At 38.1% G+C, this 27834-nt stretch overlaps 2 protein-coding genes across 6 annotated transcripts in view; both read right to left on the bottom strand.

The window, feature by feature from the left end:
• The window catches only part of pkig (protein kinase (cAMP-dependent, catalytic) inhibitor gamma), a 39952-nt gene extending 17686 nt beyond the window's left edge, over positions 1–22266 (bottom strand). Inside the window, exons 1-2 of one of the 3 annotated variants that reach the window (XM_055187756.2) lie at positions 22136–22266; positions 21849–22040 (exon numbers count right to left, since the gene is read on the bottom strand). The gene's annotated coding sequence lies outside the window, so the exon portion shown is untranslated. Of the gene's footprint in view, positions 1–18123; positions 18302–21848; positions 22106–22135 lie in introns of those variants that run through there. The other 2 variants (XM_055187755.2, XM_055187757.2) reach the window with 2 other exon arrangements.
• Positions 22267–23328: 1062 nt separating this feature from the next.
• On the bottom strand, positions 23329–26798 carry ttpal (tocopherol (alpha) transfer protein-like). Of its 3 annotated transcripts, none has more exons than XM_055187734.2 (5): positions 26692–26798; positions 25872–26316; positions 25187–25380; positions 24981–25091; positions 23329–24722 (listed from the first exon to the last, which is right to left on the bottom strand). In XM_055187734.2, the coding sequence occupies exons 2-5, from the start codon at positions 26311–26313 to the stop codon at positions 24444–24446; spliced, it is 1026 nt and encodes a 341-aa protein (XP_055043709.1). In that variant the 5' UTR covers positions 26314–26316; positions 26692–26798; the 3' UTR covers positions 23329–24443. The 3 variants fall into 3 exon arrangements, with proteins under 3 accessions (XP_055043709.1, XP_055043710.1, XP_055043711.1); XM_055187735.2 differs by having other exon boundaries at positions 25872–26358; positions 26692–26790; XM_055187736.2 differs by lacking the exon at positions 26692–26798 and adding an exon at positions 26506–26672.
• Between the last annotated feature and the right edge of the window lie 1036 nt (positions 26799–27834).

Here is a 27834-nt window from a genome sequence, read left to right as displayed (position 1 = left end):
TCGTGTAACTACTCATGTAACGGTCTTTAAATAGGGAAAACATAGAAGTGTAAATATATAAATGTGTCAAAAGTTTTATCCACCTATTAAAAGTTAACTAATATATATATATATATATATATATATATATAATTATATAATTATTTTGTTAGCCTTATTTTGGTTGCCATTTATTATATGAATAGCAATAGCATTGGTGTGGGCGGCCGATTATAACAAAAACAATTAGCATATGTCTTAAAGGTAAAAACAACCTGTATGATACAAATACTTAAAGGATAATTCCGGTATTTAACACTTGAGTCTCATTTCTGGTTTGTTTTGGATGAACTACAGTGATGGACACTGAAATTTTGACATTGGGTCGTGTCTTGACTTTTTGACTAATTTAGAAGCGTCTCTTGACTGCTTCAGAATGGAAGTCAAGGGCCATGCACAAACATGTCCTTAAAACAACACTTAACGTTCATTTTCAAAACTGTGCTACTCACCGAGTGGTTCGTGGTGTTCGTTGATGATCAAAAACAAATATATCGGCGCGATGTATGATTTCAATCCGTGTTATTTGCTATAGTGGAACTATTTTTTCAGACACCTCACAACCATGTATATACTTCCGCTCTATATTTGAGTCTGAAGCGTTAGCACACGCTCGACCACTTGATGGCGACAACCACTTTGCCGTACAAGGACGCTGAACGGAACTCGGTGTCTAGCGTATAGACAGTCACAATCAAGCTCAACTTCAAACCTAAAGCTGGTCACTGAGCCATCAAAGGGGCTGGTTACACTTGGTATTAAGATGTGTTTTCATTGATCGGATCACAAGTGGACGAGAGAGGCACATCACGTTTACACCTGGTATTTAAATCCGTCTCTTTTGTCCACTTTCGACCGCTTCTGTCCTGAATACTGTGAGGGGGTGGTCTGTCGAGACTGTGGGCGAGTCTCTACACTGTCATTTAAATGTGAGCGGGAGAAATGCTGAGTTTATATGGACGCGAACTAATATCATGTCACTGCGTTTGTTGTAAACAAACATGCTGCACATTGTTTTGTACATGTATATGTTAGAGCTTTCTCTGATATTTCAGCGCAATTGATGAAATAAGATCGCAGAACTTTCACATGCTTGCAAAATGAAATTGCGGAGATCAGCCGCTTTAGTTTTATCAATTAAAGGCTAAAAATAGCGCTGTTCACCGTGTGTTCGCGCCAGAAGTAAAAAAAGACGTAAAACTTGTGTTTAGTGCCTCACATTAGATAAATGGACAGATAGAAGGTGGTCACGTGTGGCTATTCGAACACATTTAACCACATGTGCGTTCACACTACAAAAGCAATCCGATTGAAAGGGGTTTCGATTACCTCTGAATGTGGTCGATAGTGGACGAGCGCAAAACGTTTTGAACACCGTTTACACCTGGCATTAACGTCGTCCCCTTGTGATCCGATTGACGAAAACGCATGTTAATGTAAGTGTAAACAGCCTCTGAGAGAAACCGAGCAAAAAAACAACAACCACATGTAAACAGAGTAGACACCTTTTCCGTTTCCGGCGGCGGAGTGATATATCAGCAAGCAATGAGTCTTCCAAGAGAAGTCAATGGAATTTTACAAAATGCCAAATAAAACACGACAGAAACTGTATTTCGCTACACTACTTGTTTTTAATCATCAACGAACACCACAAACCACTCGGTAAGTAGCACAGTTTTGAAGGTTCTGAATGAACCTTAAGTGTTGTTTTAATGACATGTTTGTTCATGGCCCTTGACTTCCATTCTGAAGCAGTCAAGAGACGCTTCTAAACGAGTCAAAAACTCAAGACACGACCCATTGTCAAAATTTCTGTGTCCATCACTGTAGTTCATCCAAAACAAACCAGAAATGAGACTCAGTGTTAAATACTGGAATTATCCTTTAAAGGTACAGTATGTGTTTCTCAGCGGCATCTAGCAGTGAGATTGTGAATTGCAACCAACCTCAATTTTGAACGCAATGAGAAGCTACGGTAGCTGCCACAGGACAAACACGTCGTTGTCTGAAACAACGTAGGGACGAAATGCACTCTGTCAAACAGCATGTTGTTAACAGCTACGGTAGAAAAATGACTTCCATGTAAGGAGACCTATTTAATGTAGATAAAAACGGCTCATTGTAAGATAATAAAAACAATACAGTTCATTAAATAAAGTCTTCAAACACCACTGATAATATAGTTATGTATATATTATATTGCATTTCTGTCAAGAGATCTGAAAGTCCCACATAGCACATTTAAGTAACAATTGAATATAAAAAGTGGACTTCAGGGAAGAATTTAAAGACAAAATGCTACAAAGGCGGCCAATTTACTGTTAACAGCAAAATAGTCACAAGAGCGCATTACGACTACAAGTTCACCAGCCCTTCATTTCCCCTCATTTAAAAAGCTGCCTGCATTGCACTACAGGTCCTTGTTCCTGGAAAACGCCATGTACAGCCTCTCTGCGAAATAATCGGTCTTATTTATCAATCTTAACGCTGTGATGGCAAGTCATGCTGGATGATAAAATAGCAAAAATGCACTGCTTATCATGAAAGTGTCTGTCCCTCTTAGAGCCAAAGTATACACAAGTCTGTTAAATGACTCTATAGCATTACATGAACAAATATGCCCTTTATTACTTTGTCTGTGGCTTTCAAGGGTAGACACAATATTCCAGTCTAAAGCACTGAAGTCAAATCAACAAAACCCGCAAATAATGTCAACTGCGGGGTGTGCCAATGTACTGTATGCAATAACAGAGATGGCTTAAATACTTCTAGCTTATAATTGCTTTGCTTCCTCCATCCGTCCTGGCTTGAAAGTGCATCTCGTTCGGTCTTCAGAAATGCATAAGGCCACTTTAAGCAAAATGTCCAGTCAATAGAGCCTCTTCCGTACAGGGTGGAACTGGATAAAAGATGAGACCCTTGAGACCAAAACTTTAATGGTTTAGTAAGGGCCCTAAATCATACCCAAGGTACTCAACCAAACCAGAAACTTGCAACATCATTACAAACTTGCATTCATCCACAGACCCTATTGCAGTAACTTTACAGACCCCATCTTAAAAACCCTGGCTTAGAAATACCATATCTTAATTTGTGCGACACATGTAGAAAGAAAGGTTCCCAATCTCTCAGGCTTTAATCTGTGTAACCAAACTAACTCATTAAGTCAGTTGTAACGCAAGCACAGTCAATAAACCAGTAATGAGTATCACTCAGTATGGAGAAAAATGTTTGTTCTTGGTACCACTATGATGCTCTGATCACATAACAACACAGTGCAGCTGTGGACACCCGTCATACCTGCCAGTGTGAAACAGTGCACCTGCAAAGCACATAGGTTTTGTTTGTAGTCCCTGTGGTTTATTTGACCTACTGTAGTGAATTGTGATCGTCTGAACGGAGTGTAATAGAAGCTTCTACAGATATAATGAACAAAGAAAGCCCAGTGGAGGATGTGAGTCTACTTCTACAATTCTGCAGCTATTCAGAGTAATCAAAACACATATGTTTAGGTGACTTAAAGGGGCCACGGCACAATACTTTTTTAAGATGTCAAATAAATCTTTGGTGTCCCCAGAGCACATGTGTGAAGTTTTAGCTCAAAATACCATAAAGATAATTTATTATAGCATGTTAAAATTGCCACTTTGTAGGTGTGTGCAAAAATGTGCCGTTTTGGGTGTGTCCTTTAAAATGCAAATGAGCTGATGAAATTCAAACACTGATCACAATGATGGTGGTTTGTTGCATTTAAAACTCAATTGTGCTTTTCCCTGCACTAAATGGCAGTGCTGTGATTGGATAGTGCAAGTGCAGATTAAGGGGTGGTATTATTATAATAAAAGCTCCTTATGACATCATAAGGAGAGCCAAATTTCAACAACCTATTTTTCATGTGCTTGTAGAGAATGGTTTACCTAAACTAAGTTACTGGGTTGATCTTTTTCACATTTTCTAGGTTGATAGAAGCACTGGGGACCCAATCATAGCACTTAAACATGAAAAAAGTCAGATTTTCATGCCATGGCCCCTTTAACAATGTAATAAATTGCAGCTGAATCTGGTCATCTTGTTTCTCAGGCCTAGTCCACATGGACACGGGTATTTTATAACCGGTGTTTTTCCTCCAAAAAAATCCCGTCCACAAATGCTATGTTTAAAAGAAATCTCCTGTCTACACGACAACACTGCAACCGCCGTTTCTTAAAATCCTCAACCTGGCAGGGGTTTTCAAAAATTTTCGGTTTCAGGGCCCTGATACTGTTTGTTGTGTTTTGATGGTGTGCTAAGCTAAGCTAAAGTGCGCTGCCTGGTTATGTTATAGATAGGGATTTCGATAAGAATTAAATCGATAAAACTTAAAGATTGTCGAAAAAGCAAGCACGTGTGTCCGGCACCTGCGCAAAGCACATACACAGCTGGTGAAAAAACTAACCAAGCGCAAAGAAGTTAAACAAGCCATGATCACAACGATGCTCGATGCCAAACACACACTTGGGCTTTTTAACCTCATTCGAGACAAGGCTGGTCGCTAACGCAACGAAATGGCATCCGCAGTGGATCTGAGAGGGTCCGATGATGAAAATCTAAACACAGTTCGGATCCTGAAAGCAAAGACCCTCTTCAGGGAAGCCTGCAAGATTAGCATGGCTAAGCTGCTATACACAGGGAAGGAGACCAGAAGCCGTTTTTAATAAACAGATTAAAATGTAAAACTTAAATTCTGGCAAGAAACTGTTAAACGTAAACTGTAACTGACTGTAGTTAAACTCTGAACGCCCGCAACATATATCATTGATCATCATTATTGACTGGCTGAGGCGCTACACGCTAAACACTTTTGCAGGTTTTCTAATGGAAGTTTGAAGTCTTCATAATATAAGCATCTTTGGTGAAACTACGCCGCAGCTAAGGTGACGACGGGAAAAGTGCCCTTTGTGTGCTTCTTGGATATAATTACAACAAGCGGTGTATCAATGACTCGAAAAGCGAGGTGAACAACTAGAAAACTAACACTTAATGATAATGAAACTTTTATTTTGTCATGGACGCACAGACTTTCATCCGACTGTGCGGAGTGCCTGTTATGAAGTGGAGTTTACTGTGTCTATTAGTCATTATATTTCATTACGAGATTAAATTGTTGATTCTTATCAAAACACCAACTACATGGACTCATTTTACAATCCCACTAATAGCATGTTATTTAGACAAAATAAAATCTTAATTCGTGTGAGGAAGCTGGCATTTTTACGCACTTATGTCATTGGCTATATGCCACTGCTGTAAAGGCTTATTGCACTATTACTGTTAACGATTATTCGATTGATTGATCGTTAATTTAAATGATCATCGAATATGGAAAATTGCATAATTTGACATCCCTAGTTATAGATATGAAAAATAGGTTTTAGGAATGATTTTGAATGGTAAAGCTCATTAAAAGAATTTGTTTATGAAGAAAGGCATTTGAAACAAAGTCAAAGAAGGTAAAGTGAGACATTTAATCAAAGAAATGAGGGATTAAAACACTGAATAGATCATTGTCAGTAATTATAATAATTACAAAAGAATGATATAATTGACCATAATTCGTCTAAAGAGTTGTGAATGTTTATTTCCCTTGACATTCTTACCAAATGGGTCAGTCTGACACACTAAATAATGGAACAATACATTCAAAGAATGCAATGCAACGCAAACATGTGAGAAACAAATGTTAGCATTTCTGAAATTTCTCTAAAAAATACCTAATGACATAGGTTTTTTAAAACTTTCATAAAATTCAGAGTTTTAAAGATATCATCTTCAGATTTGAAACACAACAAGGTCAGACCTGTGGCTTTAGCTGCAGTGCATTTCTAGATACATTTCAATTCGTTTTTAAAAAGATGTATCAAATGTATTTTGTAAAGTTATTAGAAATGTATATTTTAGCCTTTTCATTATTACAAAAAAATAATTTAGTGTTTACAATAAACTTCCAAGTATCAGCTTTGAAATGAAACCAAACTTATGCTTTTAGTGCAAAGGCTTCATGAACTGTATGTAATTTTAGTTTGGGTAGACTTTTTGGGGGGTTTCAAAATAGGGGGTTGTCGTTTAACTGGTTAGCTTGGAAGAGCAACATTTACTAAAATAACTGCAAATGTGCTCATCTGAAAGATGATGGACGAGTGTATCTCAGATTGCTTGAGGTTGGAGAATAGCTTTAATGGTACATTTAAGGGTGACTCTCGCAAAATTAGACTTATGAGGTGTCACGAAACATTTTGATAAAAAAAGTAAATGCTATCAAAATAAGAATTATTTACTATTTTGCACATACTGTAATTTCAAAAATTACATCATACAAAACAATTTTGTTGTTTTTTTCCACATTTAAGGGGAAAATTTTCATTACCGCAATGTGTCCATGACTGGATTTTGGTTCTTTGACATGGATATATTTGTAATTAAAAAAAAAAAAAAAAATAAAAAAGCTTCAGTGCATGTTATACTATAAACATTTACAGTAAAGAAACATGTGCTATTTGGTGATGTAGATACAATATTAAGGAATATAAATGTGTCCAAGAAAAATTTTCTCATCCTCCACAACAATTTACAATCATTGTTTAAGCCCTCAAGAAACTAACATTTTCAAAACAAAATTTGTTGGATAGGACATAATTGACTGTGACACTCAAGATGGCTACCAGGTAAGCAGTTCTTATTTTTTCATATAGTACCTAGACAACTTTTTAGTTCTCATTACCGAAACATGAGTTTGTAAATGCATATATTTAATGGAATATCATGTTGCGGTAATAACAATTTTATAATGATAATCTAAAAAAAGTAAATAATTCTGTAGGAAATATTTTTTAAATATTTTTAAGTAGGAAATATTTTTAAAAATAGTGGTTATAGTAAGTTCAGACCTTAATCTTATATGTGCAAAAAAGGCTTCAACTGCTTTTTTTTTAAATCTGATGCTGGACACCTTTTAAGCCTGGATTTCATGAGAATCACCCATAAGGTAAAAGTTTTAATACATTTCTTTCGAAGAGTGTGCATACACACACACGTCGCATACACAATCAAATGGAATTCGATAAACATTTAAGATTTTGTTTAATTTGCATTTGGATGGAAATAAAGACAATAACAAACATTTGCATACTGTAGGCCACACCCAAATGGTGGCCAACATACATGAAATATGACAACTACCTTTTCAGATGTCCATTAGACAGGAATGCACACTCAGCCGACTTTCAGCCAATCTGAAAAGAAACTCGAGGATAAGAACGATGCCGCTGATAATTTGGCTTAAAGCGCCAGGTCTGAGCAAGAGAACAGATTATATGTAACAGCTCCCAAGAAATGAAGCGAGCTTAAAATGTCCCACATTGTCTTAATCAGGCAAGAGTTTCCCGACACAGAGGAGCTGCATCAAATCATGTAGAATGGATTCCAGCTCATCTAAAGAAGCACATTTAGATGCTCTTCAGATAAGTGCATCAGCCTCGGCTTGTGCTATTTACACAGATGAGCCACAGACCGACTGTATGAAAACATACTTTTGTTTACATGACGTCAGTGCATACTCTTTAGAGATGAAAAGCACATACCATTTACACAAGAGGGTGCACTTCCTTGGTCGGGCAAGGAAAGGGTTTTGCATTGTCTGTTTTCTATTTGTGGCACAAATAAAAATTTGTCTGCATATCTTTCCCTTATTTCAAGGGCCTGGCTTTGTGAGTCCAGATCTATTTTATTCTTTAAGAAACATCAAAGAGCCACAACCTGAATTTCCACACTGATGTTATTCAGGAACGGTCACGGTCTCCTGCCGTCAGAGCATTTTGTGCTATCATGACTTTTTAAATGCCAACTTCATGGTCCCCAAGCTTTTCAGCTCCACTCTCACAGCCTCCTATCAGCATACTGTAACATTTCACAGCACATGTTCACAGACTCCAGGAAAAGGTTACGAGCCACCCCGCAGGTGAACTTCACTTGTGCATTAAACTGGCCAGAAAATGGGAGAAAGGATCTTTTAGGTAGGAACAAGTTGACATTTAAAAAATTACAAGATGATTGGTCACAGTAATCACGGCATAAAACATTTTTTATAAAACAAGCAAACTGATGTAAAAAATGCTATTAACAGTGTTTTGGGCTGAAAATCGAGCCTTCATCACAATATGCAATGCTTTACAACACACGCTGTTTGATTTATGGGATACTCTGCACGGGGTCGGGGAGAAAGACATATTTAATTTTTCACAAATGAAAACAAGGCTGCCATGCAGTCTGTTCAATGTGCTGAAATGTTTCCATTCAGCTGTTGGCTCTTATAAAGGAAATTAAAATTCTCTCATAATTTATGGATGTCATCATCATCATGCCATCCCTGATGTATGTGACACTGTTTCTTTAGCTGTACACTAATAATTTTATACTAAAATGCTCTCATCCAACCTACTCATAAGGGGTCAAAATGGCCAACATCCAAAAGCACTTAGATACATCATTAAAGTAATCCAAATGACTCCAGTGGGTTAACATGTGTCTCTGGAGAGACAACTATTCATACTTTTGATCTTATTAAGTAATTATGCTTATTATTTTTATACTAAAAAGTATAAAATTGCTAGTAATACTTAATAATGAATTTATGTGCTTTTTTGAGCTTTGCCATGTTGAGCCATGTTTGCCAAACTCAGATTTATTCTAGTTAGCTACTTATGGGTAGCATGGAAAAACAGTACACTCTCAGAAAAAAAGGTATAAAAGCTACACATTTTTCTAAAGAGTGCATATACATCTGAGTGCCTTACAGATACATATCTGTACTTAAATGGTTCATATAGTAAGACCTTTTTAACTCTTTTCCCACCATTGATGAGTTAAAGGTATTGCGGAGGATTTTCTTTTTCCGGGTGGATCATCAAGACTTTTGGTCCTCCTAGTTGTCAATCAGGAGTGTTGCGCAATTGCATTTTTTTTAAAAATGGGGAAGGCGGTTCTTTTCTAAAATTCGAGAAAAATCTCCGCTACACATTTAACTCGTCAATTAAGAGAAAACGCTTTCCTGCGAATGACAAGTTTTTCCAGCAATCCATAAATACGCTAGAGCTGAATCATTAAAAGATCTTGAAAACCATCTTAATCCAGCATTTCGACCACTCAGGTAATTATATTTTCAAGGAACAAAGACGCAGTCTCGTCAGTTTTCTTCACAACACAAAATCACAGCGGCCGCAATGAAGTCTTGATGTCACATTTATTATTGCGCAAGCCAGATGTGCTCCTGTTCGCTCCACTGGTACAGCGAATGCTTTCGCACAGAAGTTAGACAGAAAGAAACAGAAACTTAAAGGTGGCATAGAATGATTGAACGGGGTATTTATCCTTGTTCTGTGATGTGACATGTAGACAAAAACATTTTTGTTTGGGTCTGTAATGCCTTAGAAGCTTCCTAAAATCCTAAAATCAGATAGCTCTATTAGGGTGGGGGATTTTAAACAAGTGGTTTTGCACCTATTTGGCTCCCTCTACTGGCTTAACTTGCAATCTCATTACTGATTGGCTGACTTTGCTGCCACTCAAAAAATGTAGCCAATTATTTTAAAGTGGAGGGGCAGTTAGATGCCTGTGATGTCATAAGCATCAGTTTTTCAGATTGGGCCAGTTTCTGGCTGACATTTCTAAAAGAGGAATTTCTATGAGACTTAGATGTTTAGCATGTCTAGCACTTTTTGTATGTTCGTGAATGCGGGTAGACTACCATTATTCAACAAAGACAAGGTAAAAATGGTTTTTCATTCTCTGTCCCCTTTAAGAGAATAAGTGAGGCAGAGCAATGCGCAGGTACGTCCGACAAGAACCTTGACGTTGTTTTAGTACCAAAAAGGGTTTTTGGCATGGAGGAAACATTGGCTGCGTCCAAATAACCACACTTGCTGTCTTTGCACTTGACTGCTACTTTACGTTTTCTTGTATTTGGCCCAAGTGTAGTGGGCATGAAGATTAAGCGTGCATGTAGATTTATTCACCCGATGGACGTGCACGCCGCCAGCGAGAGCGTCAAAAAATGCTCAAATGCATTTTCTGGAATCCTCTCAAACGGAGGTTTCTGCCTTCCGAATGGTTGCCACCGAACATTCCGGCTTGCGATTTTTTGCTGCCAAACCGCATCATAGCTCATTATCATAAAGTAATGTTAATCCATGTCTACCTAAAATGTATATTTCAATTTTTTTCTTTAAATAAAATGAATACATAATCACTCTACAATTAACATTAACTGAATTATCTACACTTATCTGAAACTTTCAGAAGCACAATTCTTTGCACCAGTAAAAACTAATGTTCAGAGGTTGTATTTCTTTAAAATTAACAAAGTTCTTGAGAATTGTGATCTTTATTTTAAGCAAAAGAATCGTGCAGCTCTAAAGGTGACTCAGTGGTTCATGTAGGTTGTCTACAAATCGGAAGGTTGGTGGTTCAATCCCTGGCTCCACCTGAACAAGTGTCAAGGTGTCCTTGAGCAAGACACCTAAGCCCAACTGCTCCTGAAGGGTTGGATGGTGCCTTGCATGGCTGACATTGCCATAGGTGTATGAATGTGTGAGTGAATGGGTGAATGTGAGGCAACTTGTAAAGAGACTGAGAAACAATTATCTATGATCACTATGACATTGCAAAAACAACAAATCTAATTCTGGCATGGTGGTCTAAGACTTTTGCACAATACTGAATACACAAATATTAAAAGGAGATACATTTCTATATTAACATTCTGTTTATCCCCATCACTGCAGAATTAGTTTCAATACAAAAAATTATCTTAGTAACCAACCAACAACTAGACACCACAGTTGGCATGGATCAGATCCATCCCTTAAGTGCCAGCACTAACAGTTTGCATGACAAATAAAACAGCTCTGAAATGTGTATTGACTACAGACATATTGGAAATGCAGATGGCTTTACAGGCTTACAGCTTCTGCATGAGACAGTGATGCCACACACGTGATACATCCAATCCTTCAGATCCCAACAGGATCATTGCCACTCCATCCGTGAGGATTCAACGGAAGATCAAGATAAGCATCGCAAAGCAAATCCAAAACTTTTGTATTTGGAAGACACCATACTTCATGAAGAAGTCTTTCAACCACCTGGGCTCTGATTGAAGAGCTGCTACTTTACAACCACAAGCTTTTTAAAAGCCACTAAAAAGCAATTAACGGATGTTAGGAAGTGATAGCGAAATCAAGATGAAAGCTTTTTAGCACTGGTGCCGCACGGCTTTCGTATTTGCTGTTTTTTGATGAAACAAAGATGTTAGCATTTAAAAAGGCTATGTGAGATGAAGGTGCATTTGCGTCGTCTCTTTACTAATGCAGAAGCTGATGGGCTTCATTTCCCTGTGTGGCCCATCAGCCCTTTTGATATCAGAGCAAATATTAAATAATAATGAGGACGCTGCAGCGGGACCGAGTCAAATGTTAGGGCAGTTCGGGAGCGCTGAACTTTAGAGCCACCACACAAAGATACAAATCCTTTTTTAATTATTGCACAGCATCCACATCCAACACAGCGAAAACAGTATTTGCATGGTGGGTGGAGGTGTTTGAATCGTTATTTGAATAAAAACTCCAATCTCAGCAGCAGAAACAGACTACATAAAGTGTAAAATGCTTGTGTCTTTCAGAAGTGTCGAGCCTGATCAACCTGAGGGGGCAATCTGGTGGAGCAAAGTGGATTTCATTGAACGTTTCAATAAAAAGAATATATTACATGAGAAAAACAATGGGTCACTTGCACTGCTAGCAGACTGTGAGCTTTAATCTAAAAATTCACCATAGCCAGTATTTTCCCACTCTCTTATTACATTTTATTTGTCAGAGAAGTCTTCCTGCATGCTCAACAAAAACTGACTGCTAAACAAACACATCTTACACTCTTAAGCTTGATTTATACTTCTGCATTGGACCTATGCCAGACCAAATATACTTGATATAACACAATTGAGCTTTCCCATTACTATGCATAGAAGACAATCCAATAGTGTTGGGTGATAAAGGCCGCATTTTGATAAAAACTGATGCCATTAATCCATCCGTGTCATTAAGTCCAGGCGCTAGAATTTCCTGCATGCCAGGGAGTGGGAACAACAAACTTGCTGGTTTTAACCATTTACATGCCTAACAATCTCTCTACTGCAAGGAAATGTCATAGTCACGCGTATTACAAGTTCAGATGCTAGAAGAAGTCCATGCCGTGCGCATTCAGGTCCGAGCAAGATTCCAAGACGCGTGCATTGAGTCCACATGCATGCGAGAAGGAATCCGTGCGCATTATAAGCTCTCTTGCGCAAAGAAAAGCCCACAAACCCTCTCATGCGAGGAAAAGCATGCAAATGTGCATGTTAATGTGAAACTATGATGATGATTATAATGATAATAACCACAACTATCGTCAACTATCGTCACGAAAGCCCGTTATTAGCGATATGTTCGACGATCGTCGATGCACGATACTATCGAGGATACACAGTCCTCTTTTGGCACAGCCCTACAATGCAACACTCAATATGGTCGTTTTGGCAACTAAAGTCCCGCCTTCCAGTTAAAAGAACCAATTGTCAATTAAAAAAAGATTGAAGATTCTGTGGGGAAGTGGCTCTATATGATTTATCATGACATTTTAAAGATATCTGTCTTTTCCCATTCAAGTAGATCTTTAGAACTTGCATGACCAAAAAAGGCGGCAAAGATGACACGACTTTCCTAAAAGGACTTTGGCTGTACCCTCTATGCCATTTTTAATTCTACTTCTGCGTTGTTGTTTGCATCGACATGCAGACCGCTAGCAGGCAGTAGCTGGGTTTTCTTTCAAATGTGAAGCAAATCTTTTTATTCGCTAAAAAGAAAAACAAAGAAATGTGAATTAGGTTCCCATCAAGCTGTTCGAGTGAATGGCAGTGGTATTGGTAACCTAGTAACCAAAAGTAAATGAAATAAGCTTGGAAAATGGAGACAGGACTGCATGTAGTCACGATGGGGCAAGTTACACATTTATTAGCAGTCCAGCTTGTAATTGCAAACTAAATGCTGTGCACAGAAGAAGAAATGCCACACTTTTGATGCAGGCACTAGCAGAAAGGGCATTAAGACGACATTGAGCCCCATATATGGTAAAGACAACGTCGACGACTGGGCGGAAACAGCTAGACGGTCACTTCCGTGGGTTTAATGTGCACAACATCAGAATTTATTCAGCAAATGTATTTTCATCTCCCATTATTTGTATTTACTATTTTTGCATGTCAAAAACCACCTCAAGTGAGCGTACTCACTTTTTTTGCGAAATAAGAGATTTTTAATCGAAAGTTGGCGTTTTTTATGCTATACTTCAAAATGCGCATAAAATTATGGTGATGGAAACATGGCTACTGTGTCAAGGCAACAGCTGAAGTACATGCAGCATGTTGTGTAGTGTACATTGTTGGAGATGCATAAGCAGTGATGGCGACAAAAAGACAGCAACTCTAGTTACAGTCTAAGTAGTTAAATATTGCTCCTCAACTTGGTCTATCTTTGTTTTCATCATTACAAGCAGAAAGCGTAAAAGAAAATGCGACACTATCTATATCGCACACTTTTTGACCTGAAAAGGGGGTTTTAGAAGACCAATCATAGCGCTTGCAGTCCGCATAGAATTGATACAAATCAAGGAATGGCGTAGGGTATGCGACAATGCATAGGCTTTGCCGTACACTCGACGCAGAAGTATAAATTGGACTTTACGCATTTTAAAAAGTGCTTTTCTTATCACACCTAAAATATCAAGGGAGCCAAGACTGCTGACCCAATATACAATTAATATGCAGCTATAATAAGCAAGCACAAAAGTATTCCATTCTCAAGCATCTAACAAAGACTGTGATACAGGAGAACTACAAAGAAGGTACCCATTATCCCTAATGAAAGCACACAGGAGTTTTACTTTCAAATGCTCGGAGGGCAGAAAAGAAAAGGTCTCAATTAAGCAATCATTTTCCTGTCTGCAAAAGTTTCCTTCTGGGCTACTTTAGAGGAAGTAAAACTATGTGCCAAAGAAAGATGTAAGGTGTTTCCACTGTCAAAAAAAACGAGTTATGACATGCGAGCGAGCAAGAGGCAACTTGCGGGAAACAGTCACAATCTGCTTGTGAAACATCAAGCCAGGAAAATGAGAAGAGAGATCAAATATATTGTTTAATTCAAATCGTTCAACTCCCTGCTTGAACCAAGACAATCAAATTCTGTATTTGTTATCAGGCATAATTGCCACTTAGTGCTTCAATGTGGCTCTTGCTCAATCCAATCATTTACAGAGAGGGCGTGTGTTAAAATGGGTTAAACCGACACTCTGGGAATTCCCATGAATCAGACATTACACTATGACAGCAAAGGCAGGCATCAGAGCTGAGTCAGGAACAGGTGGTGTGTTCAGAATAAAACAGTGGGAGTTTATTTATTGCAATAGATTTTATTTTCAAACCTAAATTAAGACAACACTTTTCTGCTAACTCGTTGCCTTCAAACAGTTTGCATGTCTCCTGAAAATAATCATGCTGTTTTGGAAAACTGTGGTTGAGCATTTAAATTACAGTATGCAGCCAAACCACACTGACATCATCTCCACCCTATTATTACAAGCTGCACATAGCAAAAAGTGTCAGTTTCTATGATAAACAAGACTGGCAAACAAAGCAAATATACTCATCCTTCGTTTTTTGGGTGTGTCATTTTTAAAGCAAACGAGCTGAGGAAATGCAAACATTGATATGCAAACACTAATTGAAACTTAATTGTACTGTCAATTATTTTCTCTCTCTCTCTGGACTAAATGTCAGTGCCGTGGTTAGATAGTGCAGACTAATGCTTGCAGAAAATGGTTTACCAAAACAAAAAGTTACTGCGGGCCCAATTATAGCACTTAAACATGGAAAAAGTCATATCAATTTTTATGATATGTCTCCTTTAAAAGACAAATCTAAAGACAAATATAGATGCAAGGGTCAAGCCAAAAAGGGCACAGAAGGAAGTAAAGTCGAGTTTGGATGAGCAGATTAAAGAACCTTGGAAAACCTCTTAATTTCAGACGAAAGAATGCTAAAACGCTGTGTTCTCATTCAGTGAAATCTCTCTCTCCTTCTCTTCTCGAGGAGCATTGTTAGCTAAAACACTGAAGGAAATGTGACAAAATTTTACAGTGGTGTTAATGAGTCAATAGAGCCCACCTTCATGTCTCTATGATGTTCTGATGCAGAGACATAGCTCTTGCAAAAACGGTTGATCAGGTATTCTCATTGGTTGCTAGGGCGTGAATTCAATGATTATACTCCAAACCATGAAAGGAATAATCCATGATAACTCAAGGTTTTAAATGTACTACTGTTGCAGTAGTTTTAGGCAAAATGTACCTTTGGCTGACGCACACGTTGGTGCTTGAAAAGTTGAGAAATTTTCAACTTCTGCCGTGAGTAACAGCAGTGACGCGACGGATCAACAATTCACTTCGGCAACGCATGATGTCACCCATTAAAAGTAAATGAGAAGCATTAACGCTTTCACACAGGGTGAATGTACCGTAATAGCACTTCTTTATCAGACATGGTGAAGCTGCAGGTTGGGCTACACCCTTATAGGTTTCTACAACCTCAGGGTTGAAGCAGTTTCGTACCGAGTGGTGTCAGCTCCAGGCACTTAACTTGTTTGTTAATGCAGGGCCTAGGTAATGCCCCTTTTTAGACGTCATTTTTTCGGGGAGGAGTTCCCTATACGAGTAAACTCCCTCTCTTAGTTTCTTTATTTGGGTCCGGCTAAATGAGGAGCCACTCCCCAGGATCTGAGGTTGGTTACCTCTATGAGGTCCCCCATTATTTTTCGGAACCCTCCTTAGTGGTCCTGTTTTTATTTCCTTTATGGGTTTCCTCTTTAGTAAACTGTGAGTCTTCCCCTCTACGGTCTTTCAGCCTTCACCCCTGAGATGAGCCAAGCTCCCATCGGTAGCTTCTGCCCTTTAGTGATCTCGTTCAGTTTATTATGGAATTTTCCACTCTTACTTCCCTTCGGCAGGTTGTGGCCTTGGCTTATTTTTTCCAAAGTTTTCCCAGCGGCTGGCTAGCTAGCTCTGTGCTACCTCTGTAGAAGTTCACTTTCCGTCCCCTTGGGTATGCCCAACATCTCTTGTGCGTTGGAAGGCAATTAACCTGAGCAGGCTCCCCATACGCTTTGCTTATGGGGCTTGCCTGGCTAAAGTTCTTAAAGCCAGTTTCTGTTGCACTTTATAAAGGGAACCCTAGTGTCACGTCATCGACACAACGTCAAGCGAGTGACACTTTGTGCATCCTGCCACGTCACAGACTGCATTCTGTGTAACAGCAGCAGCTCCACGAACATGACATAATGCTCAGATCTCATTGGTCGACCCGTTTATTAGTCCACTGAACTGGGAAATTCGAGACAGGGGTAAAAAAACTATTTAAACTGATATAGCAACAGCAGATGGGTTAGAAACATCAAGAGGGAGAGTAAATAATGACAGAATTGTCATTGTTGGGTGAACTATTCCTTTAAAGGGCAGGATATTATCTCTTGACGTGACCTTGTTGCACACATCCAGTTCTGCTCTTGCATTAAACACGCAGCCTTAACAGGAACCAGGTGGGATGTGTGTCCTTGTCATTTATGTCCTTCTCTTGCAACCGCTGTCTGATGCGAGACAGACACAGTACATCTGGTGTGCAGACAGATAGAAAATGGGGACTGAAAACCATGTAGAAACCCACTGTAAATCTCCCCAAAATCTGAAACTGTTATCTGCAGGCTTAATACATCAAACCCCTTTCTTCAGTGAGTGCCACAATATCTGCTGAAGTCAGATCAGATTTTGAAGTCACCATGAAACTGAAATTGTTTTTTTTCTGTGCACTTCATTATTATTTTTTAAAATGTATGTGCTCTCATAATCGTTAATCACTTCCTGTCACGAGGAACGGTGCGAGGGAGGGGCTATCAAAGAGTTTCTGATATTGCAGCAATTAGCAACATGGCCCAACGATCCAATCAGTTCTTAATGGACGAAATCAAGTCACACCCAACATTTTTTCCCATCTTACCAGCCGTTTCACTCGGCTATACATCACAATACAGAAAAGACGGCAATCATTACTTCCGTTTCATGGTGACTTAAATTAGTACTCATAATTTAACAGCACTTGGATGTCAGTGCCGTAGGACTTTTCTTTTGCACAGTCAGGGTTTAGAGATGCTTTGTTCCTCTTATGCACCATAAACCCAAAATAAATGAACCCAGAACAGATCTTATATTGTAACAGTGTACATGCAGGCCCAGGGCTCCAGACTAACTTTTTTCACTAGAAGCACAGTGGGCGCCAACTGAAAATTTTAGGGGCGCAACCAGAAAATTTAGGGGCACATACCGTAAAATCAACATGCTAACCAAATATTCACATTTCTACTAATTTACACTGTATTACTAATAAATACTTTGATTATAGATGCAAAAAATACAATGTGCTGTTTAAATCAGTGTCACATCACAAAAAAGGTCAAATTTACTGGTCGCACATGTGCGACTGGATGTAAAATTCAGTGGCACACTCTTAAATTTTGGTGGCAAAATGCCACCATTTGGTGGCAGTCTGGAGCCCTGAGGCCCAACAAAAATGGTCAGAGAAAACCTCAAAAGTAGTATGCGATGTGTCAAAACATCTCTAATGCATATTATCCTATGATAGTTTTATGATGTAGTATCCTACAGTTTTATGATTTTGGCTTGAACTTCTTTGGTTCAAGCCACCCAGTGCCCACAACCATCAAACCCAGACACCAATTAAACAGTTACATCTTAGAGAGTCAAATAAAACTGAACATCTGAAAAGCCTTAAAGACCACCTGTCACTGTACCACTACATCCACTGCCCCATCCTTAACCCATTCTCACTTTCAATGATCAATACTTCAAGCTAACTACCACAGTCCAAACTTATAGTCACGGCACACAATTACTCACCAAACGCTCTCCGAACGCTAATGACATTGTGCTACAAAGCTCTCAGACGACGTTTTATTTTAGTCCGTGCGAGAAACAAAAAGCATCGTCCTCTGATCCTGTTTGCGAGGGAGCCTTATCACATTCTCTCTCTCTCTCTCCCTTTTTTCTTCCCGTCTCACTCGCTCACTCCGCAGCGAGTGGATCCCACACAGCTGCAGCACGCCTCTCTCCCACAGATCAGGGAGGATGTGGGCGTAAAGTGATTTGATTTGCTCCGAGTTGTGAAGCGAGAAAAACAAGCCATACATATCCTGAGAGAAGCTTTCAAACCTTGAATGACAGCCTGAATCAATCTAGGCAAAAGCTTTAGACATGGCCCAGACAAGTGCAAGAAAGCCACACTGGCAATTTTAACATGCACATGGTTAATATCATAATTTAGTCTTGCACAATTTTACAAAAACATCAGTTCCTATACTCTAATTTTATTGGACAAGCAGAATTTCAATAATTCTTAGGAATAGAAGCATAAAGCCCAAGACTATAAAGATAACAAGACTAGATGTTAAGGTCAATTGACTTTCATTTATACGCAGGTGAATGCGGCAGAACAGAAAAGCAAAATAATTCCAAAGTTCAAGTTTGGTGAAATCTGACTTGAGAATTCGAATCACGTGAAGACGTGTGAGCAACATGTGATCTTTTCAGGTGGAGGAAAAACTGAAAAGTATTGCACAATACAAAAATGTACAATAATAACAAAAACAACACAATACAAGTGGAAGCACGTCTTCATTTCTGGGGCGAATAATACACTTTAGCACGTCATATATCCGGTTGCTGCTCATTTCGCATGCTGAACGTCTAGTATGACCGCAGCATAAAGTATATTACCGTCCACACCAACGAACAACAACGTTATGTTTATTCAAGGGTAGGGCCTATGTGTTGCAGTTTTACATTTTGTATGCGGAGGCCCTTCAAAATCCATTTGAATGTAATTGCCTGTTAATCTTTAATCAGCTGGAAAAAAAGAAAGCGATCACAGCGATATCATTCTTCTGTTTTCTTATTCTTATAGTTGAGGTGGACTCTTGCTATTCTCTTAAATTTGAAACAATTTTTGATACGTTTCATATATTAAGAGCTCAGATGTAAAACCCTCTAAGTGCATCTGACATGTTTTCTTGTAAATGAGCATTTTTTTGTCAGACTCCTAATGGATTCTGCCAGCGAGGCTGGGATTAAGCGGATTAGAGGCAAAAGTATTTGATGATCATATAATACCCAACGAGAGCATTCGGTTAATATCATTATCCATCACATTTTTGAATGAGGTGGTGTTTAGTGGATTTTTCATCGGAGCATCTATATTTTTTGAGTTATGGTTATAATTGTACATGTGAATAAGACTTCAATCCAAAATTTGTACCACATTTACATGCACATGCTTTTAATCAAATAATAATAATAATGCTATTAATCAGATCAAGCAGATCAAGGGGTGCTATTATCCCTTTCTGACATCACCAGGGGATCCAAATTTTAATTACCACATTTTTCACATGCTTGTGGAGAATGGTTTACCAAAACTAAGTTACTGGGTTGATCTAATTAACATTTTCTAGGTTGATAAAAGCACTGGGGACCCAATTATAGCACTTAAACATGTAAAAAGTCAGATTTTCATGGTATGTCCCCTTTAAGTAGTGTAAAATGTAATTTTATTGATAATTAAGCTGTACTTTTAATGTGCAACAACAATAACAACCTCATCAGCTCTCTCAGCAGGCTAAAACAGAGCTGAAAATCTATGATAAAACACCAACAGTCTTTAAGATAACACCCTGAAGACAATTTAGTAAACATCGAAGTATAACAAGTAAACCATTTGGGGGGGGTTGACCCCCCCCCCACTGTCTTCTGGCCAATCAGACACAACAAACACAGTGTACTGTTTCTCTTAAAGTTGATACAGGGGTTATTTTTGCGATTTTGCTTTGTAAAGCAGGTGCCACAGAAATGGCACACTTCAAAACTAAACAATGACCTTTTGAGTTAGCAACTCTAAAAATCTGCTTACACATAGTTAAATCATATTCATTCATTCATTTATCAAAATAATAAATATTTAGTAGCACTACCAGACCAATAAGAAAAATCTTTTTAATAACAGGGAGAAAAACAAAAGCTCCCGACCAATACGTCCTGATAATGACATGCAACTTTTGCACAGCCCTTCTCTAGCCATGTCATGCAAATGATCTTTCACTTTAAGCAAAGAGCCTGAGAGCTCTTACCAATCAAAGTGCTGCCAACCAAGCTCAGATAATGTTGCAACGGTCACAATATGGTCACGACACAACTTTGAGTACCTGCCATTTCATCAACCTACACTAGAGATGGAAACCTGTGAATCATAACGACTGGAATAACATCTTTCGACTCAGACTCCATCCAAAACAGGGCTTTTTTGGATGAAAGAAAGGAGGACAGCCTAACTCAAGGGCATCAGGGACATCTTGAGTGTTTCACTCACATCATAAAGCTCAATCCACCACCAAACAACATCACTAGCATCAAATATTTACATTCTCTATCCAAACTCGCCCCAGACCGTTCAGATCTACTTACACAGCTCACATGACTATGAAAAATTAAAAGGACGACAACAATGAAGTGATTGTTCGAGATAGTTTTGCTTCGGATTGTTCATTGTTGACGTGAGACTTATCAAAACGCCTTGGTGACTCAAGTCCATGATGTCTTTGAGCTCAAGGGTTCCTCCTCCTCTGAAATAAAGATCCTATGAATGTAGGAGACTAAACTTGAACATCCCATGGCCCCTTTAGAGAGGCCCAAATCCCCCTTTATCAACACAAACCAGAAATGTTTAGTGGTCCATTTTCCACACCACTTATGTAGGGTCGACTCTTGACAAGGGAGAGCTAAAAACAGACCAACAAACATTGAAGAGATATAACAGCAAACAGTTCCCCCTCTCACACACACACACACACACACACACACACACACACACACACACACACAGTGTATTCAATTTCAGTGATCTCTGTGGCTTATATAATCTTTATTAATGTATGACGGCCATTTATGCAATAAAAATAAAATGCAATAAAATGAGAACCACTCAAACATGGTTAACCTTCGTCATATGACTTTTTACTGCCAGGATGAGTTTCTAACATCTGAATGTATGGACATGACAAAGTTGTTTTCTCACACTTTACCACTTCACCAAAATACTTCTTGTTTTGTTCACTATTAATAAACATACATAGTATGCATTTTGTCTATAAAAACAAACACACTTGACTTGGGAAATGTTACCAGGAAACAATGACCAAGAAAAAACCCATCTTGCATTTCTAGAAAACACCCATAATGGCAGTGTCTTTCAGTTGATTTTAAATAACTTTTAGTGTGTATGTTTTAACAGTTTTACTTTTGTAAAAATGTACAATTTCACATAATTATATGTCCAACATTGCTCCACGCGCTGTATATTGAAATGTACGTTATGTCAAACACAGAACTACAATAACGCATAACAAATCACTGCAAAACTAATATGTATTCATTATCTATATCCGCATTTTGGTATAATCTATAATTATTGTGTCCTATTACATTTTCATCGTGTGTTTTGTCACTAGTGAAACTATGTCGTCCAATCAACCATCATCGCAACGATGGCACGCTGACGGTAAACGAGCACTAACCTCGATCCGCTTCACTTTCTTCCACTTGTTACAATACGCCATTCACTCTTTGTTGGGATTTCGTTAATTCCCGATCGCTCTTCCCGCATTCCTTACACCGATTCAACTGATGTTAATGGATCTGTGCCGACGTGACCGCAGAACAGAAACGAAGGAGATCTTCAGTCAAATCCACTGTTCCCCTCTGACAGTCTATTGAACACAATGAAAAGAGGGATAGGGCTTCAAACAGCTGTTCCCAAAATGGAGTTATCCCGCAGCCAATCACACCCCGTGTGCTCTCTTACCAATGAAAGCACTTCAGCGCTTTGTTTGTTCATGTGGAGCTTTGTGCATGCTAAATTTGTTCATGCTAATTGTGTATTTAACTATAGGGTTTCAAAACAGAATGCATAGCAGTATAATAGGAGGGGTTAACAAAATTTACCATGGTAACCGCCGTTTCCGCCTAAACACCATACTACAGTACTTCAGTAAAACTGTGGTAACTTAATCGTTATACTACCACAATTATTAGCTAAATTAACATCATGAAAAATATTCTATATTACTTTCATGTCATGTTTTTATTGTAGTAATATAACGGTATTATTTTGGGGTATGATAACAGCCTTTGAACTACTAACTTTAAACAAAACTACTGTACACACCTTTAACCAGTTAAAGCAGGTTTTTTCAAACTTGTTAGCCGAACCCTATTGATGTTAATTATTTACTTGAAGTGCCCCATTTAATAACATTTACTTTTTATTTGTTTAAAAGTTTTTATAAGTAGTATTTTACATAGTTACTGTTATTAGTACCTATTATTACCTGTTATTATTATTGGACATTATCTGATAATATTCTTGTATTGGTAAGTTACATTAGTGTATCTGTGTATTTTGCACAAGTTCTCAGTTTTTTTTTTATATATTTTAGTATTGTGTAATGGTCACGTGACATGCAGATTAAACAAATAAAATATATATTTTGTTAGTAAGTGATTTAACTATCGTTTTAAGAGTTTTTATATACAATTTTTTTTTCATTTTATGATTTAGTGGTAATTGGCCGTTTCTCAATCCAAAGGTTGCAGCCTTCGGAGGTCGCACATGAAGGGTGAATACGTCATCAGGCCAGGTTTATTTAAGTTAACTGACCATTAGATTCGCAAGTCATAAGCAAATTACAACAATTTACTATTAAATAAGAATAACAGTCAACTTTATACTTGTTAATATTCTAAAAACAAGATGACATATGCAGCCTAGAAATGCTACCTCCGGAGGATGCATCCTTCGCATTGAGAACGACCATTGTTTTTCATCACCCCCTGCAATCCCTTCGCGGACCACCAGGGGTTAGAACCGCAGTATGGGAATCCCTGAACTAAGGTACTCTGTAGGAACTTTCTGTTGACTGGTGTATGTCTCCATCTTCTGGTAAAATCTATACTATACATGACTGCTTCAGACTAACCAAAATGAATCAATTCTGATTAACTCAAAGTATGTTTATTGAGTTAACAGCTACTAAAATCAAACAGAAGTATTTAAGTAATATGTCTACAATACTGAGAGTAAACGTAAGGCTTCAAAATAAGATAAACTACCTCCACACTTTATTCTATACAACAATACAATATTTAAGGGTACCGTATTATCCAACTGAAGTATTTTGGCAAATAACATTGTGCAAACACACATTGTGAACTCTATATTGGCCACTAACCTTAATGTGGTAAGGGCATAATTTACTATACAACATATTGAGCTAATTTCCATCAGTACAAAAAAATTGTTCTGTAAAAGCACATCTATCACACTAGGTATTTCTAAAGCATATAAACTTATAATTTTTAAAAACACAACTGTCCATTTAGAGAGTTATACATTTGGTAACGCACAGTATTTTGTGTAAAGTACTGTAAACTAAATACCAGTTTTGGAGCTGTGCCATCCAAAAATCAAAAAGAACATTAATATTATAAGACTAATCAATAGTCGAAAATTACAGGGTTTATCTTTGTGCAACTATATTGCAGCGTATATGAGTTATAAAATACTGAGGCAGACTTACATTTACATTTAAGAATGAATGCACATTGTTATTGCTTTGAATTTAACTGACATGGTCCGCTATCTCCAATGTGCTATGTACAGTAAAACAGATTTTTGTATTGGTGGTTGACACAGAAGATTAACCATCTAATTTTCCCTTCAAAATAAGGCAAGCATTCTTTAAGACATTAAATAATTATGTAGCATTGACTACATATAACTGGAAATAAATTCAGGTAAATAAATACTGATTAAATATTAAAACCCATGACTCCCTCTGAAAAGAAAGATTATGGCTATAAATATATTTTCTGATAATGTGCTTGAATCAAGTATAAAAAAAAACGATGACCAGATTAGACCAGCACTAAAGTGTCAAAAGTACGATTTGAAAGTAAATATACATCCAGCACCTAAACAATAAAAACTTGATTTGGTCAGACTTGTGACCGAATGGCATTGTGCAAACAGTGTATATATCTTGACCTTGTTCATAATTGGTCAAACCAAAGCAAAAGTTTTAAAAGAACCAGAGAGATAAGGTCACCAGAGGTCAGTAACAATAGTAAAGTTGAGAACGTAGATGTCTAAAGGCATCCTCTCCATGCGCTCCTCCTGGCACTCCATCAAACAGCATGTCGTCTGGCAGAATTGCCCCTTCTAAAGGATCGGGCTGACAAAACTCCACCACAAACTCTTCTTCAGCCTCCAGGAGCGTTCTGGACCAGCCCGACATGTCAAGTCTACCAGACACTCCTCCATATTCCTCAGGCAGTACAGACTGAGGGATGACTCGGTGCAGAGAAGCCAAGTCTGAGCCATGCAGCACAAACTGTGGGGAAAAGATAAGTCCATAATAACATCCTGCTAGTAAGATTATTATGCTAAGCCAGTAAATTTTAAACAGATTAGGCCACCTATTATATTCTTTAAACAAATACATGAAATTTATTAGTAGTGTACAGTTTTTTAGTGTAAAATAAATATCTACAAAATACATATTAAATTATAGAATATTTAAAATATAAAATCGATAAACATACATAAATTATAAAAAAAAAAATTTACCCATCACAACCAAGTTACTTACCCTCTCTGCCATTTTCTCTTTAAGAAAAGGCTTAATTATAGCAAAAATACCCTTGAAGATACGAGGTTCATTTATTATGTTCACTGCCTTTATTCTGATTGGAAACCCATCCTGAAACACAACAATAGCCAATCTGTGTATCAGCCAGAATCAATAACTTCAGTGTAACTGATTGCTGTAATTTTGACAATTTAGTAATGTCTTACCTGAAGGATGCCGACAACTTTCTTTGCCAGAAGAGGACCTGGATTGGAGGCTTGAGAGAGGCCAACCCCTGCATAATCCACTAAGATAACAACTCCATTCACTTGGGTTTCCTCGGGCTGAATCAGCTTCTCTAATGTCAAATAAATAGCCCGAATGTTGTCCACAAATGGATAATCATTTGGCTTCCATTTACCTAGAAAATCAAGTATTAGATGATGAGCATACAAAAATGGTGTTGCTTAGAAGTAACAACTGAAGATCCGTTTTTTCTGACATTGATCTTAATGTGGACTTTTTATTATGTGACCCTGTCTGTGAAATCCAGGTTAAAGTCTCATAATCTAGATGAAATTAGGAGCATCAAAGTCAAAAATCACTTTTATTTCAATCTTTGCCTTGGCCTTACTCGGTCAATATTAAACAAATCTTTTCAGAGAATGTTCTTTACATTATGTAGGATGACTTTAGTAAATCCCTGTATTTTGTGTTTGTTACTATATTATTACCCTTGAATTTACGTGTATTCATTCAATCTGAGCAAATGTGCCATATATCACCTTTAGCTGGGTTTTCTACACACTGGGTCACATTTTTCTACATTTTTAGCTTTCACATAAACAGCACAGGACTATTGAAAGTCTGGCAAAAACTACAGGTGAAGACCGAATATAATTCAACCATTACCTGGTCGTAAACACAGTATGTACCGTCCGTGTGGATCTGGTCTGGGCAGGACCGTGAGAAAGCCCAGGTCCAGCACATGCCTCACTGTGGAAGGTTTCAGATCCTGGAACACCTCAGGCCAGGCCCTCCTGCTGGCATGATAATTCAGGAGAAGCTGAAGGGCCCGGTCATAATCAAACTTTCTTGCCCTGAGGAAGCGCAGGAGAAATGCATCATCCAAGCGTGTCCTCAGATTAGGGTGGTCTTTCAGTATCATATCTCGTAATGCCTGAACATCTCGGAGCCTCCATTCAGGCTTCTCCTGTAGCTCCTCACGTGCCTTGGCCACCAGCTCAGGAGTCAGAGTGCAGGTGTAGATGTAAGGGGGAGGGGCTGGGAAACCCTCACCTGCTGCTGCTTCCCTTGTAGGGTCCACATCAATGAGACAAGTTTGGTCTTCCATGGGCTGTTTGTGTACCAAGTATTACAGGTCGGATTAGATGCAAAACTGACACACTGTCCTTTATTGATGAGTTGACATAAACCAAGCATTACACACATCAAAAGTCCAAACGGTAATTGTTACCACAGGCGTTAGAAAAATATTATGTTAATAATATTATGTTAGCCTTATTGATAAACCTTATGTTATGACCTTCTATTCAGCTCTGCTGTGGTAGTCTTGAGGCATATTAAGCAGTATGATGCAGTTAATGAATCATAGACAATGATCAAAGTATACCGAATGCAGGCACTGATATTTATCGTGTGCGATTTAGTTTAAACGGATCCGCATTTTGTAAAACAGACAATAAATCAAACAGTGAACGTAAAAACCAACCTGCCAAAGAAACCCGCAATCAGTTCCGTGTACACATACAGAAGCCGTCCTTCCATTGGTTACTCAATATCATGTGACTTATGACGTCAGACCGAATTTCCTTGACTGTAAAACCGGATTATAAAGGTAAATTCATGGGTAAATTACTATGCTTGCGATGTTTTTGGACAGCAAAATACCGGCTTGTCACAGTTTTCTTGACAGGTATTATAATTGCAACACAATAATTCGTTTACAAATGAGCGGATGTTTAAAATACGCTATAAATATAGGCTACTACTGTAAGTTACGTCTGTCAGTAGCGTACAGTTATGGACAACTTGGTAACGTTAAATATGAGCAAAGAACTCTGTGAAAACAAATCTACGTTTGCTATTTGAGCTTTTTTAAATACAATGTTTCAATGAATTGAAAGTAGGCTACATTTTAAAATAAATGTTTTTCTCTATAAGTTACAGACTGGATAGCCCTAGTCAACACAAGTTATGGGACACCGTATAAGAAACAAATCATCTCTCTCACACAGGGATTAAGACATGCTGGATCTTGTGAACCTACTTTTATACCAGAGGTATCTGGACATCTTATTCAGATACATGGATTCATGGATTATATAAAATAGCAACAGATAAAAAAGTAAAAACCTGACTTTATCTGCTAGAAATCTTATAATTAATCATGGCTAAATCTACCATCAAGACAGTCAAAACAAACATCAAAATGACAACAACAAAAAATGGGTCATTGAGCACAAAATCAAGGTTCGGCCATAGTTCCTTGACCTGAACCATACAGAAAATGACTGGAATGAACTGAAGAGGAGAGAGCAGCAACATTTGAAGGGTCTGGAGAAAAATCTAAGATCACTTGCCATGAATTGACCCTTTGCTAAGCCACGGCCAAAAACCGCCACAGGCCAATCGTGGTTTAGCAACCGTAACTAGGCGCGGAAGGTCTGATACGCGGTATCCTAAATGTTAGGATGGGGATGTGGACCTTTTTCCCTTTCCAAAACTTAAAACCCAAGGGGAGAAATGCCGGACGTGGATCAAGCAGTTGACAGGATTAACAAAAACACATAAATTTGCTCCAATGTAAGAGCATGCTAATATCTCTTCTCTCCCGGGGTTATGCTACGTACAC

The sequence above is a fragment of the Misgurnus anguillicaudatus genome, chromosome 13 (assembly GCF_027580225.2).
Source record: "Misgurnus anguillicaudatus chromosome 13, ASM2758022v2, whole genome shotgun sequence".
Taxonomy (NCBI): domain Eukaryota; kingdom Metazoa; phylum Chordata; class Actinopteri; order Cypriniformes; family Cobitidae; genus Misgurnus; species Misgurnus anguillicaudatus.
The sequence above is the reverse complement of the archived record's forward strand: the minus strand, read 5'-3'. Positions and strand labels throughout refer to the sequence as shown.

Bases quoted from the DNA above. Each gene is read 5' to 3' on its own strand.
- ttpal (XM_055187734.2), bottom strand. From the start codon at position 26,313: ATGGAAGACCAAACTTGTCTCATTGATGTGGACCCTACAAGGGAAGCA. The intron at 25,092-25,186 runs GTAAGACATTAC...GTTGTGTTTCAG, and splicing joins AAGTTGTCGGCATCCTTCAG to GATGGGTTTCCAATCAGAAT. The intron at 24,723-24,980 runs GTAAGTAACTTG...TTTTCCCCACAG, and splicing joins AAGAGAAAATGGCAGAGAGG to TTTGTGCTGCATGGCTCAGA.